This window comes from Hoplias malabaricus, chromosome 3, assembly GCF_029633855.1.
Source record: "Hoplias malabaricus isolate fHopMal1 chromosome 3, fHopMal1.hap1, whole genome shotgun sequence".
Lineage (NCBI taxonomy): Eukaryota > Metazoa > Chordata > Actinopteri > Characiformes > Erythrinidae > Hoplias > Hoplias malabaricus.
The window spans coordinates 32084262-32102277 of record NC_089802.1 but is presented as its reverse complement, the minus strand read 5'-3'; the positions used below and the strand labels follow the sequence as shown (position 1 = coordinate 32102277).

At 40.6% G+C, this 18016-nt stretch overlaps 1 protein-coding gene across 2 annotated transcripts; it reads right to left on the bottom strand.

The window, feature by feature from the left end:
- Window positions 1-1699: 1699 nt before the first annotated feature.
- Window positions 1700-17370, bottom strand: dbf4b (DBF4B-CDC7 kinase regulatory subunit). 2 transcript variants are annotated; one of them, XM_066662661.1, is made up of 12 exons: window positions 17234-17370; window positions 15666-15817; window positions 14960-15148; window positions 13967-14017; window positions 13082-13148; window positions 12410-12474; window positions 9700-9739; window positions 9389-9434; window positions 7523-7660; window positions 6738-6876; window positions 5823-5956; window positions 1700-5666 (listed from the first exon to the last, which is right to left on the bottom strand). In XM_066662661.1, the coding sequence occupies exons 2-12, from the start codon at window positions 15807-15809 to the stop codon at window positions 4049-4051; spliced, it is 2631 nt and encodes an 876-aa protein (XP_066518758.1). In that variant the 5' UTR covers window positions 15810-15817; window positions 17234-17370; the 3' UTR covers window positions 1700-4048. The 2 variants fall into 2 exon arrangements, with proteins under 2 accessions (XP_066518758.1, XP_066518759.1); XM_066662662.1 differs by having other exon boundaries at window positions 9389-9431.
- Between the last annotated feature and the right edge of the window lie 646 nt (window positions 17371-18016).

The following is an 18016-nucleotide window of genomic DNA, read 5'->3' as shown; positions in this document are numbered from 1 at the left end:
GAAACCCACACAGACACAGTGAGAACACACCAAACTCCTCATAGTCTCCCGGAGGAAACCCATACAGACACAGAGAGAACACACCAAACTCCTCACAGACAGTCACCCGGAGGAAACCCACACAGACACAGGGAGAACACACCAAACTCAGAATATTAAACATATTAAATGAAATATATTTTACATATATTAATAATATTATGCTTTTGTTTATTAAAGTATGTAAGATAAATTTTCAAATATAAAGTGACAAAAAACCTGTAAACATTTGCTTATTTTGTAAACAACTAACTTACCAAGATTTTTTTATGCTACATTTATTTTGCATCACGATATTGAAATTTCTTATCGTTTTAAAAAAATATGACTAGGTTATTGTGAACAATACAATACAGCACAGCCCTAGTCACCACTTATGGTAATTAATATTATCTGATTAAAGTCTGAAATTAGTCAGTTGAAGTGTTTGGCGCTGCATAATCAAACTTACATAAGCCCACATAACACTTCCGAGGAGCAAATGTCGGCTTGAGCCATCACATCTCACTGTCTCTCTCATGCATACGCGCGCGCACACACACACACACACACACACACACACACACAGTCAGATCTGCCCACAGTGATGAACACATGCAGCTAAAAGCAGATCTGGTATTCCACTGCTCAGCAATATGTGCCTTATGAGCAGGTTTAAAGGAGGCTAATCGATCCCTACAGTGTCCTTCAGCTGAGTGAACTTAATGCACTTACTTCACCTCTACTTTCACACAGTCATAGAGCACTTAAGTCATGTGACATGGCCATATACCTTGCAACTGGGGCAATAGCTAAGGAGGTAGCCCACCTGTGTGTGTGCAAACATCTTGTGTACATGTCAAGGACAACATCTTGAACAGATGTTCCAGTCATTGAGGTAAACAACATATAGACAACAAATAGACAAATTTACGGCACATCTAGATGGCCACTGTCTGAAACAGTGAAGATTTAAAAACAATTTTTGCTGAAATTTCACTCCAGTTATTATTGCTCATCACCAGTTCCATTTGTTAGCAAAGACCCCCCCAATATTGAGAGGGGGAGTGTAAGCAGGTGCTTCCTCTGATACATGTAAAACCAGCCACTGCTTCTTTTTGAACCCCTGCTAATGCATTAGCCAGAGATCTATAACCCCCAGAGGAGGGAGTATCAACTGCTAAGGTCTGACACATCAACTGACAGATGCCTGTGTTGGCTAGCACCATGAGCACTGCCATAGGGGAGAATGGAGTGGGGTAAATGCTGTGTTTGCCACTTTGTTTCACACAGAACTGTTTTTGTTGTAGCACAATTTCCTGAGGGCCTCTGTTACAAATCAAAAACCAGCAGTTTTTGGTAATTTTGGTAAACGACCACACAGCTTGCGATATGAATACAACACACTGTCACTAGGCATAACTCTGCTTCACAAAACTAAGACAAAGCCAGGATTTGAGCCAAGAATATTTGGGCCAAGCTGCAACAAAGAATTAGCAAATATCCACAAACTGAACTTCAGTTTTAGAGCTGTGAATGTCTGCATCAGGGTTTTGTGAAATCAGACAAGATAATAATGTAGTTATTCAGGATGTATGCTTTTTAAAACTCAGAATTTGCAAATAAACATGAAATAATATTTACAATACGATCTTTATTATGGATCTAGATTTGCATGAATTTATACAGTGTGTTTATAATAAAAACAATAAAAAGAACCTATGTTAGACATCACAGGATTTAATGCAGTTTCAAAAACAGGGGCAGGACAGATAAAAATATAAAACAAGATAACTACCAAGGTGGAAAGCGTACTATTTTACATAAAATCTTTCAACAAAACGTTTCTTAAAATCAGAAATAAAATTTCAAACATTTCATAAAGAAATCTAAGACTTTTAAAAATGAGCTGCATTTTAATACCTCGTCCTTACTTAGCTGCACCTTAAATCTTAAACAATTTATCATGAGTCAGACAACTTCATATCCAGCAAACAGATTCTAAACACGAACAGCTACGAGGTAAAGTTAAAGACAACAGGGATGGAGACGGGGAGTCCCTTGGCAAAACCCAAAGGACAAGTTCAAAATCCTTTTTATTTAAAGGACTTAAACAACAAGACACCAAAAGAAATTTCATAGCCCCCGTGAACACATCAAATCTTTCTGAAGACGACAAAACCACACATTCTCAAAGGGGAGGTTCACTGTTATCACTTTTGAGCATTTCCTAACACACACAAGGGGATTCAGAGTAATCTCAGATAGTTTTTATACCAAGTTCTTGAATATTTCTTAAAACAATGTCAAATAAAACCCCCACCCCACCTCCCTCAGATTCTACGAAATTGCATAAGCCTTATTAACCCCATTGTGCCCACACACTTTGTCTGATACAAACACAAAAGTTCCTCGTAATTACTTCATCAGCTTGTTAATGAAAAGGCATTAGAGGGGGCTAAAGCATAGTTGTTTAAACTGCCTTTTATACACTTGGATCTTACATAGGCGCTGTCAGGTGCTTAGTGCTGATGAGTACAGATGGTACTTTTTTTTCCCCTTTTAACAAAAAAAAAAAAAAAAAAAATCAATGAAATTCTGGAGCAAAATGAGGCGAAACATGTAGGAATACATAGACTGTCAGGGATAAACAGTGGTGTTATTAGAAAAGACATGGCAACTACCCTGTAAGCATATAGATTCCCTGTAAGAGTTATAGATTCAAGTATAATTTGTTTTTCAGAACTATTATTCGTGGAAAAAATTCCCAGCATTGGAAACCGAGGTGCAAATAAAAATTACATTTTTCGTGTTTAGAAATGCTCAAATGTGGGGGGGAGGCGAACGTCCCCATTTATTATACACTTAAATGATACAATTTAAGACAGGAATTCATAAGGTAGCTATGTCCTACATACATCTTTCTACCAATTTCACCATCACAGCTTTGAAAATGTAATCATGTAGCGATGTTATATACATTTTAAACCAATATGTTTAGTAAGGTTTTTAGAGGACCACTTGTCTATTAATGTGTATTAACACAAATAAACTTTAGGGTAACTAGTCTTCCTTTGAATCTCAGAAAATCAAATGTCTCTAAGCTCTTTTAACCAAGTTCCAGAAAACTCCTTAAAGCAGTTCTACAGTGACAAGACCAAGTATTTTTAGACCAACAATTTACAGACGCCACCTTACTATTCACACACATACAACCAAATGACTTGCCCACACACGGTAAATCTAACCTATCCGTGCTAACATTCATCCGTCTCTGCATTTTGTTGCATATTTCATAATTATCCTGGACCACAGTCCTTCAAAATGACACATCAAATCATCCCGCTATCAAAGATTTGGCTGTCCCTTTCGCAGATGAAACAATGGGACACTGCTGACTTGACAGTATACCCCCACAGCTTCCTATACCTCCATTCCACCATCACAAATGGCTGTAAATGGGAATTGGGCCAGACACAGCACTTAAACTAATTGAGTAATGCCCCCTCCAGAGAAGGCTCATTAAATTCTCAAATACCAGCGCCCGTTCCCGGATACTGCTGATGAAAAGACCGGAGTGAAACTGCAGGACACGGAGGGGTGGTGAGGAGCTCGACCCAGGCCGGCAAAAAAGGTTGTTAGAGGAGGTGTGGAAAGCAGAGGCATGCAGAGGATACTGATAATCAGGAAGAACAAATAAAAACAGACACTAGAAGAGCACAAAGCTGTAGGAATCTGTATTAACTGATGTTACTGATTGCAAATAATGCAGACTGCGACCACAGCCTACGCTCGCTGTGGAAAGCTGAACATTTTTGGTGGTTGCTTACAAAGCATATCATGAACATAGGATACTGTAATGTAAATGTATAAGTGCTTATTGTGCTGGTGAATTCAAGAAAACTTGATGTCCTTGTCCTGTTCTTTAAGGGTTCATGAAACAGATGAGGAAGCTACCACAATACAAAACCAGAAGAATACCCCGACAGTAGTCGACCACCACAAAAAGGCCAAACAAGGTCATGATGACCTACACTCCCAGACTCTGAATTATGCGTCTGTCCACTGTTTCCATAGGTCTGCAGAGTGAATTTAGCTTTAATGAGTCTGCAAAATCTGGTGGAGGTGGAATGGTAGGTTGCAGCACAGAATACAGCTGTGACGCATAGCTTCCATCCTGGACCCCAGCACACCGCCTTTGCAACAGCAACCCCACTTCCAGCTCGCAGCTCCTTTCTCTGGGCTGGAGGTGAACTGCAGGTGCCAAGTTCGACATCAAGCCTGAGTCCCAGTCCGACTCAGAAGAGGTAGGAGAAAAGGTACAGTCTGGGACGAGAGCCGACTCGATGCAGACAGAAGAGAAGGACTGGGAAAGGAGGGAAGCGCTGGACGTCTGACTCACAAGCGGCAGAGAAACCTGCTCAGGAGGAGAAGGAAAAGGCACAGCAGGGATGAGCTTTGGAGGGTTAAGAGCAGGAGGCTGCTGCTGGTGGATGTCATCGAGGTAAAATGGGTATAACTGAGGAGGACCCAGTTCTGAAGATTTATCGCCATTAGCATTAACATTGGATTCCAATGTGGGTGCTCCTTCTGGGTCCTGATTAGTTACTTGGTCATCCTGTGTTCCAGAGCTCCCATGTCGATCCTGCTGAACAGAAATACTCTTCTCTGGGATGTTGGTGAGGGTACTGATTTGAGTTTCTGAGAGAGGATCAGGCAAATCCTGCTCACAAATTTCATATTCTACAGAGTCACAGGCCTCTGTGCCTTTAGCCTCAAGTCTCTCTTCTACAGACAGTACCTCAGAACAAACAAAAGGTGTATAAAGATATGTTGCATTTACACTGTTCTTATCAGTGGGACCAGACCATCGTCTAGACCACTGACTAAGCCTCATCTTCTTGAAACTCTTAGGGCTGAGTGTGAAGGACCTGCCACGTTTCCTGGGGTTCACTCGAGTTGATAGTTTACCGGTAGGAGATGATACAGAACAAGAGAAGGATTGTCTTTCACAGATTTCCATCCTATTTATATTTGAAGCTAATGGTGTGTGTTCCCTTACCATCAAGGTGCCTCCAGTTTCTGCACCATGACAGTGACCAAGCCGCTGTTTGGAACTATTTGATGGAGCTGAGAAGTCATCATTCTCGTCTAGTCTTGTCTGTTGTGAAGGACCTGGGTTGAGCAAAGGGTTTGGGCAAGCAGAATTAACCTCTCCTAGATTGTTTGCAGCATTGGCTTCGGGATGATCCAAGCCAGCCTTATGTGGAGCACATGGAACAGGGCTTGGATTTTGTGGTTGTGGTTCACTATTAGATCCACAACAAATGTCCTCTGGGCAGAGATTGGGAATAGGGCCTTCATGTTCAAGTTCTGAGATAAGAAGGATGGTTACTCTATCTTCCACAGGCTTGGCTTCAAGGGAGGGTAATGGTGGTACGTTAAAGCCTGGTTCTTGTGGCTGAAGTGGAGATTCACAAACCGGACCAAAGCCATGTTCAGCATTCATATTGCCAGTGCCCATGATTGTGGACAGCTGATCAGAACCGTGGTTTAGAAGGGTCTGGGGGGCTGTTTCTGTCTCACTTTTGGTCTGTAGCTCTATATCCATAGAAGGGATTAAATGTACTGGAGAGCAGCATGGCGACCTGCAAAAAGAGGGGAGAGGGTAGAAAGAATGTAAAGGGGGAAAAAGAAAAAAAAAAAAAAAAAAAAAAAAAACACAATGTTACACAGTAATTGAGAAAACGGTGTATTTCAGGACTGATAAGAGCTTAGTGTAAATACCGCAAAAGAATTCCCACCTAATCAATGTACAGTCAACATGTTGATTGAGACGATATGAAAAACCAGCATCCATGTCTGCCACCAACTGGTCTACAACAGCATAGTTAGCAATGTCCTCCACAAAGCCACGATGCAGATCGGACTGCAAGTGCTATTTAACAAAATAACAGAGAAACACAGATGACAATAAAAGAGTGCACAGGAGCTTCCAGTGCTTTCCTGCACTTCAGATCATGTCCCTCACTAAAAAAGTGGCAGGTTTTAGTTATTTATTACAAACAGAACACATTTACTTTTTATAAAAGGTGTTATAACGCAAAAACAGCACTTATATTTCACATTTACACACATGATCAGCCATAATTAATTGCACTTACAAAATCAGAACCAATGTACAGCAGTTAACTAACTGTAAGGCATTCAGTTTAGATTGTGGAACTAGAGAAAATACAATGTCACTGGGTTACGATCTGAAACATACTTTAAAAGCCACATTACAGCGGCTTTATACCAAACCTGTTAATGAACCAAAATGGACCAGTCAATGCCCAATAATCATTTTAGATACAGTACATATTAAACACTGAAGTTGTTTCAGCTACATTAGACATATTAGTGAAAACCTTGTGTCACTTTTGATTGCAATCAGTCATTTGATTGAAATTTACATTTCCAGAATACAAAATATTTTGGGATATACCTCACAATTCTACAATCAGTTGAACGTAGGAAGTGAACAGAGTGAATGATGGATATATTCCTTAAGAACAGGAGCTGTCAAATCTACTAAACTTAAGGATCTCAATGTTGTTGATAGTTCCCTCATACAACCACAACATTTAAAACGATCCAGTAAGAAATATGCATCTGTAAAATATGATATTATCTTTAGTGAGATGATTATCCCTTGGTACACTTGATTAGGTCCTCACCTCGTCCTGATCTTTGTAACTGATCTGGCAGCACTCACAGTAGCCCGAGCTCTTTTTGCGAGGGCGTCTGGGAGATGGTGACTGTGGAAGAGGGGCTGAGGGTTTATTATCATAACTACTGATGGGCTCTTCACTTTTCCTGAAACAGATCAGTGGAACACAGGAATTATAAATGTGTCCACTTCCCTAAGATTCACTGATACATCCATGTGTCTTAAATATATTTCAACCCCGCTTTAGCGCTGAATTAAACTGGATGTATTTTATATACTTGTTTTCAGAACAAATCCTCACATCTCCAAAAATGCTGGATAATATGATATGAAAGAAATTATGAAAAAAATGTATTTCAGGTAATTTTTTAACTATTTATCATGATATTTTGAAATTTGAACATGATTGGAAAAAGGGAGGGAAAAATAAAATCATATTGAAAATATGCTAATGTTCCTTGTTCTGATTGGTTGCTGTAATATAGCGTATCCAATAAACAGTCTGGGCTTCATAAGTTGTGCTGAATGAATGGAATCTAAACTGGTCTAAACAATGCCATTTAGGTTCCATATATGGTTTGGGGAGGTAAGTATGTGGTTAAAAAAAATAAAATAACTAACTAACTAATAACAGTTCACAATTATGTTTATTTAACAAACAGGAGAAAAGTACATTTCTAATAACGGGAGAATCAATTTAGGAAAATACATTCTGTTTTCAGTGATTAAGTCCATTTGAGCGACACAAATTAAGGGCTGGAGCTCATTTTTTTGTAAACAGCAGTAAAATACCTGAGCTGATCTTTGCTGGGTTCATCCTCCTTCCTCTTCCTTGGCCGTGGTGGTGCAGGAGGCTCAAAAGGACTGAACTTCCCCATGTAGCTGAGTAAGGGGAAGCTCAGAGACTGAGAGTGCAGTGGCCTGTACTTTCTGCCAGTGAAGCACAGAAATACTTGTCATTTACAATTCTGATTTTTTTTGTCTGCAAGAACAGAGTGCAAACGTTAACAGTTTCCAAGGCACACCAGCTGCCTTCAAGTACAGCTCACAGTTTTTTTTTAATTAATAATCAACATTTTGTACTGTATTCATGTAAACACTGAATAAATTTGACCACATCTGCAATGGGAAAAAGCTCTGACAATAGAGTAAATGGAAAATGGTTTAACTCTTAGTTTACATGGTTTACACTTCAGTCTCTTTCAGCCAGAGAAAGCCTTTCTACAGCAAACATTTTATTTAATACTCTGTAGTTAGTTAGTTAGGTAGTTTGTATTTAACACCATATCTGCCCATAGGGCCACGTTCATGGCAAGAACGGTAGTAAGATGTAATTATTTAACCAATACAGTTTGATTTTAGAGATGTTGAGGCTGCAATCTATTTAAGCTTGTCATGTGTGTTACTTAAAATTCCTGTCGGTAACAGAACCTAAGAGCATTGATGCTTTCGTATTGTTGAATAATTCTGTCGTGGACTTCGCAGTTCAGATCCGTTTCCTCTCGTGGCCAAAATCAATACAGTCCAACATTAAATGTTTTATCGTAAACTGAGGTTCTTAATACTCTATTAATATATTTAATTATACTCTTAAATATATCTTCTCAATGAATGGGTCTTTAAAACATTTCAGCGCTATCCAAAAAAAAACATGCTACTCCAAAACACCTTTACTCCAAATAATTTAGGAGCATTTCTATTGGTCCGTTCATCATGAAATTTTCATGCAATGTGAAGGACAGCTGCTGTGTTCAAATGATGAAGCAAACTCAAAGACTGGATTCAACATCAAGAGAGAGGAACAGTTCTACAGTCCACCACAGCAGAACAGTTCTACCATTAACCAGAAGACAGCAGTTCTATCACCCACCAGAAAACAACAGCCACACCATTTTTAACATCAACTAGAACAGCGCTGTTGCCACAAACACAAAGCTAACCGCTCTACCAAGATCCATTTCAGAAACCTACAACTAAACACCTCTTCAGAGATAATTACCTTCTTCATTAGCTAATAGCTGTCGAAAAGGGCTTTTCACCCTGCAGACCCCCTGCAGGTGCAGCCAGCCTGGAGGTTTAGCAGGGGGTGCAATAGATACCCCACCAAAGGATCAAGGCCCTAGGGGTGCCCTGCACCACTGGACCTCATCCAATATGGCTAATGGAGATCTGAAGGTAGTCAATTAACTACAGCCAAAGGGCCTGAAATGTTAACCCCGTGACATGCCACAAGCTGGAGAGCTTATGAAACCCAGAGCAAAATCTGAGCTAGGTCATATTTACCACATTGGCTTGGACATTGGATACATCCATATGTCATGGACAACAGGTACAGCCACTTTTACACTTAGACGTCACAGGAACAGAGGAAATCTTTTTAAAAAGGCATAAAGTCACTATGGAATACCAAAATTACTTTTCTATTTGAGTCACACACTTTATGGCAAAGTGTTTGTTCGTTCTATATGTAATTCTAATCTTCCAGGAAGGCTTTACACTACACAGTGGAACAGTCTTGTGAGGATTTAATGGCATTCAGACAAAAGAACAAGGAGCTTAATGCACCGCTAGGCCACTGTTGGAACTTAGGCTCATGTGCAACTACTTCTACAGAGAGTCACAAACATATATATGCACAGAATGTGAGAAAGCACTGACCTGCTGGAGTCCTCTACTTTAAGGAAGTCACCTTTAAGGACACCTGCTGTAGAAAGAGGGACAACACGAGAGACATGAAATGCACTGTGAGGCATTGTGACACACATAAAAAATATACAGCTGGCGTCTGAACAAAAAAATGTCTCCATGACAAATTATCCCACAGAAATGCTCCAAAACATCCACCAAATTCACATTACATTCACTTTTAGTTTAAGATTACAATATTTTTTTATTCTACAGAAATTAACATTTTTGGAAATAAATTTTCTTCTTAAACTAAGAATTAGGCTTGCTGAATAGTGCGTTACCTTTCACAACCCGTCCTCCTGAAGATTCATTAGATTTCTTCTGTTTTACAACAAGAAACATAGGTAAAAGGATCAGAAATTACACAGAGAAACTAGGCAATGCAAATAGACAATGAATGTGATTTATAAAAAACAAAAAAAAAAAACAAAAAAGAAAAAAAAGATAAACAGCCAAACGCTAATTACCTGTTTTCACCTCAGCTAATGTTAATGTAAGAAAACAGGCTCTTTAGTTCCCTCATATGAGAATGTATGATGTTAGAGACTATATTCAGTAACCGATGCATCCTGATCAGGTTAGCAGTGAGACCGGATCCCACCTGGAATTACTAGGTACAATCCACTGCTTTACATTTAGTTCATTTTTTTAATCTCTCCATTATCTGAATATTTTAAAAGATTGGGGAGGACTTAGAGGAGGTCACACATTGCACTACTGACTACCTGAACTTCTGTATGAACATTGTTGTTCCCACGAAAACTGTACGCTGCTTTCCCAACAACAAGCCTTGGATAACCAGCAATATCAAGGCCCTTCTCAATAGGAAGAAAATGGCGTTTAGAGAGGGAGACATGGCAGAGCTGAGGCGCGTACAAGGGGAACTCAAAGTTAAGCTGAAAGAGGCTAAGGAGGACTACAGAAAGAAGGTGGAACAGAAGCTACAGGAGAACAACATGACGGAGGTTTGGGATGGTATGAAGACCATCACTGGCCTCAAAAAGAGCAGCAGTTCTGTGGAGGGGGATCTGGACACGGTGAATTGGCTGAACCAGTTCTACTGCAGGTTTGACCGCCCTGATCCGGATCCAGCTCCGATGGCAGTGGTATGCCAGCCACCCCTTATTGACTCGGACACTGCTCTTGTGTGCTTGCCCGACCAACCAACACCTCCATCATACTCTAGGCGACCCCCATCACAGGCTATCACACCCCTCCCTCACACGGTGTCAACGGCTGCAGTCAACAGCCATCAGTCTCCAGCCATCCAACTACACTGGACCCACTACAGTTTGCATACCAGGAGAAAGTGGGCGTGGAGGATGCCATCACTTATCTCCTACACAGGACACATTCACACCTGGATAAGGGGAACAGTGCTGTGAGAATCATGTTCTTTGACTTCTCAAGCGCTTTCAACACCATCCAACCTCTCAGACTGGGAGACAAGCTCCAACAGATGGGTGTGGACGCTCACCTGGTAACCTGGATTACAGATTATCTGTTAGAGCGGCCACAGTACATGAGACTGAAGAACTGTCTCTCCAACACTATGATCTGCAGCACAGGAGCTCCACAAGGAACTGTGCTCTCACCAGTCCTGTTCACCCTGTACACGTCTGACTTCTGCTACAACACTGAGTCGTGCCACATGCAGAAGTTCTCTGATGATACTGCCACTGTGGATTGTATCAGGAACGAGCAGGAGGAGGAGTACAGGAGCCTGGTGGAGGTCTTTGAAGTGCTCAGTTGGAGGTGGTTCAGTTTGCACCATTGCACAAAGACCATGGAGATGGCGGTGGACTTCCGCAGGTCAAAGCCTGTCCTGCTACCAGTCACCATCGATGGGGTCTACGTGGAGGTGGTGGGCACCTATAAGTATCTGGGCTTACACTTAGACAATAAACTGGACTGGACAGCCAACACTGAAGCACTCTACAAGAAAGGGCAGAGCAGGCTGTACTTCCTGAGGAGGTTGGGGTCCTTCAATGTCTGCAGCAAGCTCCTCAGGATGTTTTACCAGACTGTTGTTGCCAGTGTCCTCTTTTATGCTGTGGTATGCTGGGGAGGAAGCATAAAGAAGAGGGATGCTGGGCGACTACACAGGCTGGTTAAGAAAGCTGGCTCTGTGGTGGGGGCTGAACTGGAGTGCATCACTTCCATATCAAACAAGAGGACCTGAACAAACTGATTAGCATCTTGGACAATGAGTGCCATCCACTCCACAGTATCATAACTAAGCAGAAGAGCTTGATCAGCTGGAGACGTTGCTCACTGCCAGGCTCAACTGACAGACTGAGGAAGTCATTTGTCCCCAGGGCTATTGAGCTGTTCAATGATTCACTAAAGGGTAGAGGAGAGATGGACTTCTCTGCATAGTCTGTCTGCCCATCCAACACCACCACCTCCTCCATATTTGCACATGTGTACCTAACTGGACAATAGACAGGTCAACCACTGGACAAGTCAACCAACTCATCTACCTCATGTGTACCTTAATCTGACAGCTACAATAGTAGGTTTATACTTAATACAGGTACATTGCACTGAATTGCCTTGCACTATTTTATTTAATATTTAAAATTTCTAATTCTGAAAATGCACTGATATTGCACATTCCATACCCTTTGCACTATCCACACTTTTTCAACTTTTAAACCATATGCTGCACTCAGCTGCTCACAGTATCACAGATTCTTGCCAGGTTATGTTTGATTATTCTGATGATTGATTGATTATCCTTAAGCACACTACGTCAACTTCTTGGGTATTTGATTTGATATTTTGATATTTGTTTTAGGGTGTTTTTTTTTAAATATTTATTAGTCCATTGCTGTTTAGTGATTGTTGTATGTGATGTCTGTAAGTCTGTAAGCTACTGCGACCTTGAATTTCCCCTGGGGATCAATAAAGTATCTATCTATCTATCTATCTATCATCCATCTATCCAAAGGAAATAAATAAATGGGGAAAAAAAACACCTTGAATTACCTCGATTCTCCTGCTTTTATGAACAGAGAGTTCAACCGTCAATTGATCCACAAACTTCAGGAAATCTGATCATTAGTTAAGAATTAAACAGAAACACAAAACCAGAGGACAGACATGTTCCTGCAGTTCACATTGGCTGTGGCGCCCTCCTCTGGCAACAAAATTATATTTAAATAATATTTTAATTAGAAAAAAGAAACAATACATTTAAATTGGAGAAAAAATTAAAAAGTTATCTAATAAATGTTAAATATATACACAATACATATACTTATTGATGTCAAATTTTTTCTGATTTATATAATTAATTGCATTTTTTTTTAAACAGCGACAATAATAAGTTTAATTTGTAGAGGGCTTTCTCAACTGCAAGATCAATTCAAACAAGAACAGTCCATTTATTCTTTTTTTTCTTTTTATAAACTGCTTAATCCTGAACAGGGTCATGGTGGGTCCTGCCCAGAATCATTAGGCAAAAGGCAATACCAGTCCATTACAGAGTATCACAAAATCATAATTTCACACAGACAATACACCTATAAACATGTTTTTTGGATTGTGGGAGAAACCCCCACAGGTAGAACACACCAAACCCTTCAGAGACAGTGAGATGAAGCAAGGACAGAACACACAATGAAATCTATGACAAATTCAGAGTTGATTTAAGGATACCATCTGCACCCACTATCTTCACCCCCCAGGACCGAGCGTTGGTCAGCACACTGCCCCGAGTCTTGTCCTGCAACAGATGGTTAGGTAAAAGATGGCAGATCTTAAACTGATTTGTCAGCAAGAAAAGTCACATTTACCCCAAAATACAGTTACATCAGTCATGATGTTTTAGGAGTCGGAGGTTTGCTTCTTTAAAGGAGCTGTCAGCCATCTTCTCCAACGATCCTTTATGTTATGAAACAGTCATTTCACTGACACCTAGTGTCCTGGATGTGTCAAATTCTGTACTGTTTTAAACATGGCCACTCCCATGTAAGGATATAGCTGGTTCATATAGGGACTCGATACTGATTGACCACTGTTGGGGGTAAATTTGCCTTACTGTTCAGTTCTGAACGCCTAAACTATAAACTGAAAAAATCTGCCACACGCTGAAGTTATTTCAAGGGTACAGTCAGACATCAGCTCAGTTCAAAACTCCAGGGGTCTGGCTTCAAGCAGTGGGGGGGCTCAGCTGGATCATGTGTGTATTTGGGAGTCCCCGAGGATAGTGGATATGTTTTTGTTTAGAAAATAAACACTGGGTCCAAACTTCCCACCATCAATGCAACACAGCACCTAGATGAGCATGGGTGAGAAACTGAGGCATGGATAAACAGCCACTATACTGTGTTTAATTCAGTGAGGAAAATTTGTCTTGAATTTAATGTGGAAACTTAATGCATGAAGGCCATATCTTAACAGCTAGCTAAAAGAAATCAAGTAGATTTGTGTGATGAAATAATTATTTTTATTGACTTATTAAAAATATTTCTGATGGTGCCAAATGTCTGTTTAGCCATCCATAGAATCAGATTTAAATGCTTAAAATATTTATATACTTACATTATTGCTGATGGCTTTCTCCAACAATGCCTTTCCACGGCTACCCCAAACCTGGGGAAAAAAAAAAGCACAGGATATATAAAATAAAGCAAACAAAATACAGCAGTTGGCGCAACAGGTAGTGTCACAGTGACACAGCTCCAGGGACCTGAAGGTTGTGGGTTCGAGTCCCGCTCCAGTAACTGTTTGTGTGGTGTGTTCTCCCTGTGTCTGCGTGGGTTTCCTCCTGCAGTCCAAAAACACACGTTGGTAGGTGGATTGGCGACTCAAAAGTGTCCGTGTGTGTGTGTGTTGCCCTGTGAAGGACTGGCGCCCCGACCAGGGTTTGTTCCCGCCTTGTGCCCAATAATTCTGAGTAGGCTCTGGACCCTGAACTGCATAAGCGGTTACAGACAATGAATGAATGAATGAATGAACATCAAGACAATGGAAGCTAAGCCTCCATATATAATGTTAAAAGACATCACACGGCCTTTCCACAAGTTATCACGGTTCTTAAAAGAATACCACAAGGATAATAAAAAGTCATATTCCCCCCGACACCCACACACAAACAATATACACACCACAGCTGCATTTTTCACCATCTAACATCCCTGTGCCCAAAGGCCGGTTTCAGGTGCTGTTCCTTTAAAACATTCAAATACGAGTGTCAAATCCACATATCCATTTATTGTGCAACTGCTGGTGCTGGGAAATGAACCCCAATCTGTCACACAGATGGTAGCAGTCTTACCCACTCCATTTCATCCAGTGGTATGGTGGTATATGGTTTTAAAGGAATCTAGAACAGTTTCATGGGAACCTCTTGTTCCAAATGCAAGCTACTGTGCATCGGATCACATCACTTCAACCTACATCCACTATCTGTGCATTATCAACTTCAGGTTTATGAAATAATAAAGCTAACTGATATGCTATATGTTAACAGCTAGGTTTAGGTCAATGCATCCTTTCAATGCAGTGTCTTTAAACAGGGAAGAATATAATTACCGGTGGTCTTGGGGTTCCTGGACGCTGAGCAGTGGTTACACTCTCTTTCTGGAGATGAGGAGAACCCACAGCTTTAATTTTGACCCTTCCCAGGTCATGTGGGGAAGGTTCCAGTGGTCCATTACTCAGAGCCTCTCTGTTCCCTGTGATAACCACACTCACGTCTTTATGGAGGAAACTCTCCACTTTCTGGATGAAAAGATAAAGCCAGATAAACATACACTGTATAGACATTAACGGTAGACACCCACTGGTGATGTAGAGCAAACAGAAATGGCAGCCTCTTCTCTTCTAGGAAGGCTTCACATTAGATGTTAAAAAACTGCTTAGAGAAATGAACGTGAAATGAGAAATGAAAGTATTTAGCCACAAACATTAGTGAGGTCATGCACCGTTGTTGGACGATTTACTGTGGTTCACAAAAACAACCCCAACTCATCACAAAGGGACTGAATGGAGGTCTATCTCTCCAGAGAACACAGTTCTGCTCACATACAGCTAACCCAGAGTCTGTTTCTATCACCCCTTTGAGGCACCTGATTAAATCAGTAAAGACTCGTAATGCAAGCTTGCAGAGTTGTTGTGGGTCCCATTTTCTCTAAATAATGCAATCAATTCTTTAAATTAGTTTCATAAATGGGCTCCAAACACATATCCCTCTGACATTAAACATAATCTCTTCAGAAATATTTCTTTCAAAGCTTACCCCTCCCAGGCGGCCAATGACATCAGTGAGGATTCCTGACGGTCGGCTCTTCACTTCATCCAGATAGAATGATTTTCCCTCCAGTGGCCGAAGCCCCGGGGTTAAAGAACCAACCAAGTCACATCCCCGCAGCCCACACTTCATTACTCCACCTGGTATGAGAAGACCATACACAAACAAAAGGTGCAATAGTGCTATATGTATTTTCTTAGATCACGTCTACTTGGGTCACACCTGATATTTTATTAGGATATCGATCATGCCTATTTTACCATTCTGCAGCTAACATTACAGATCACAGTCCATCTGTTGTGCTACATATTTTGCTAACCCCCTTTCACCCTGTCCTTTAATGCTCATGACACTACAGGACCTCCAAAGAGCAGGTATGATTTGGGTGAAGGATCAGTTTCAGTCCTGCAGTGACCTTGCCATGGTGGTGGTATTTTAATATGCGCTGCACAGATGGGCTTCTGTCTCTGACTTTACATCTACAAGGTGGACCAGTGATGTAGGTGTGTCTAACAGAGTGGACAGTTAGAGGACACCGTGTTTAAAAACTCCAGCAGTCCTGCTGTTTCTGATCCACTCGCACCAGCACAACACACACTAACACACCACCACATCATTTATTAAAGTCATTATGTAGACGTAGCCTAATTAATTTATAATAAATCAGAATCAGGGAAAAACAACATTTACACACAAACTTAAGCAAATAAATACACTATTTCCAGAGGATCCACCCTTTGTCTTTATCTCCTTTACAAAGACATTTGCAGAGCCTGTGTACTTTCAAAATACAGTAACAGGAGTTTGCACTTGTGTGTCTATTTCCTTTTCTCAGTGCAGGCTTTTTAATAGCGTCACATCCTTTCAGACACAGGAAGTTCGTTCTGAGCTTTTCCTTCTCACTGTGTAAAGACTGACACAAACAGCTGTGGATTTGTGTGTGGGGAAAAGTTGAGGGCTGCCAAAAAGGCCCCTTAGCTCTTTGTTTACTGGTCAGACTTGACTTTGTGGTTACATTATCTGGATAATCTAAGAAATCCTGCTGTGTACTATACCCCTAGGTTTTGCAGGGCTGTTAAGTATTCCATTTCCTATCGGACATTTTTCTTTGCCTTGCCATATTCTTTTATTTAGCATCATCAGTAATACCTTTGACAATAAATAACGTACTCATTGGTTGTTAGTGATAACTGCAAATTAAATGGAGTGAGTGTTGTCTCAAAGGTCTCCACAAACAAGGGCACTACACAGTGAGCACGCAGCCATTGGAGATGCAGCCTGTTTTCCGAGGGGTTTGCTCACTACAACCACAAAGGTCTGTGTTCACACAAACTGCTTAGTAATTACAAAAACTATGAATATTTTATGGTTTGAAGCTTCTATTCAAGTGTAACTAGAATCAATACTCACTTGAAATGTATTTAAATAAGCGGTGAATCTGACTCTAGACCGAGCATTTTGAACAGCCCCCAAATAAAGCAGCTCATAGTCTCGGCTACTGCGCTTTGTTTTCGTCCCAAAAACGACTTTAAAAGTATCTCTAGAACGATCCTTACCTTCAGGAAACACCGTCTTCTTAGAAGCGGGTGACCAGTAGAGCGAATTCAAGAGGAAAACTGTACTTTAAGGCTTTCAATTTGTTAATTTTACACTAATCCATGATTTAAACCCTCCCTCCGCACAAGCCTTTTCAAAAAACCCTCCAAACAGCTTCAGAGCGGAGCAGCTTTCAGCGCCATCCAGCGGCGCGGAGGGATATGAACAGGCCTTGTGATTAGACCGGAAGGGGTTGTTGTATCAACACTGTGGGAATTCTCAGTTTAGCCAAAGAAGTTGAAGTTGAACATTATTCACTAGGAATGTGTCTCATCACTTTTCATATTAGAACCGTTTGACTTTGGACTTAACATACCTGGCTATTCAAAGGGAAAGTCCCTCAGCTGTAAATACATTGATTTTCTATTACCTTAGACAAAAGTGCCCCATATTACAGTAAATAGTAAATAAAACTCAATATATATATTTTTTCCTTCTGTCTGTTTTAATGGAATTAAATCACAAACTAAATGCACTCCATTTTTATATATGACCCCTCACCCCTCATAGAGCTGGCCTGTAACTGACTTCACACACTCATTCACATTTAGCACACTGAAAATTGTCCACAAGGGGGCAGAGTCAAATATGTTTTGGTGTTTCATAAAAGCAGTATCTAGCAATGCTGTGTCCGCGTTTCCTCATCTCCTGTCATCTTCCACTGACTTTCCCCGGACATATAAATCTTGTTGTAACTTTCCATAAAACAACAAATGTTAAAAAAAACGCAAAAAAAAAAAAAT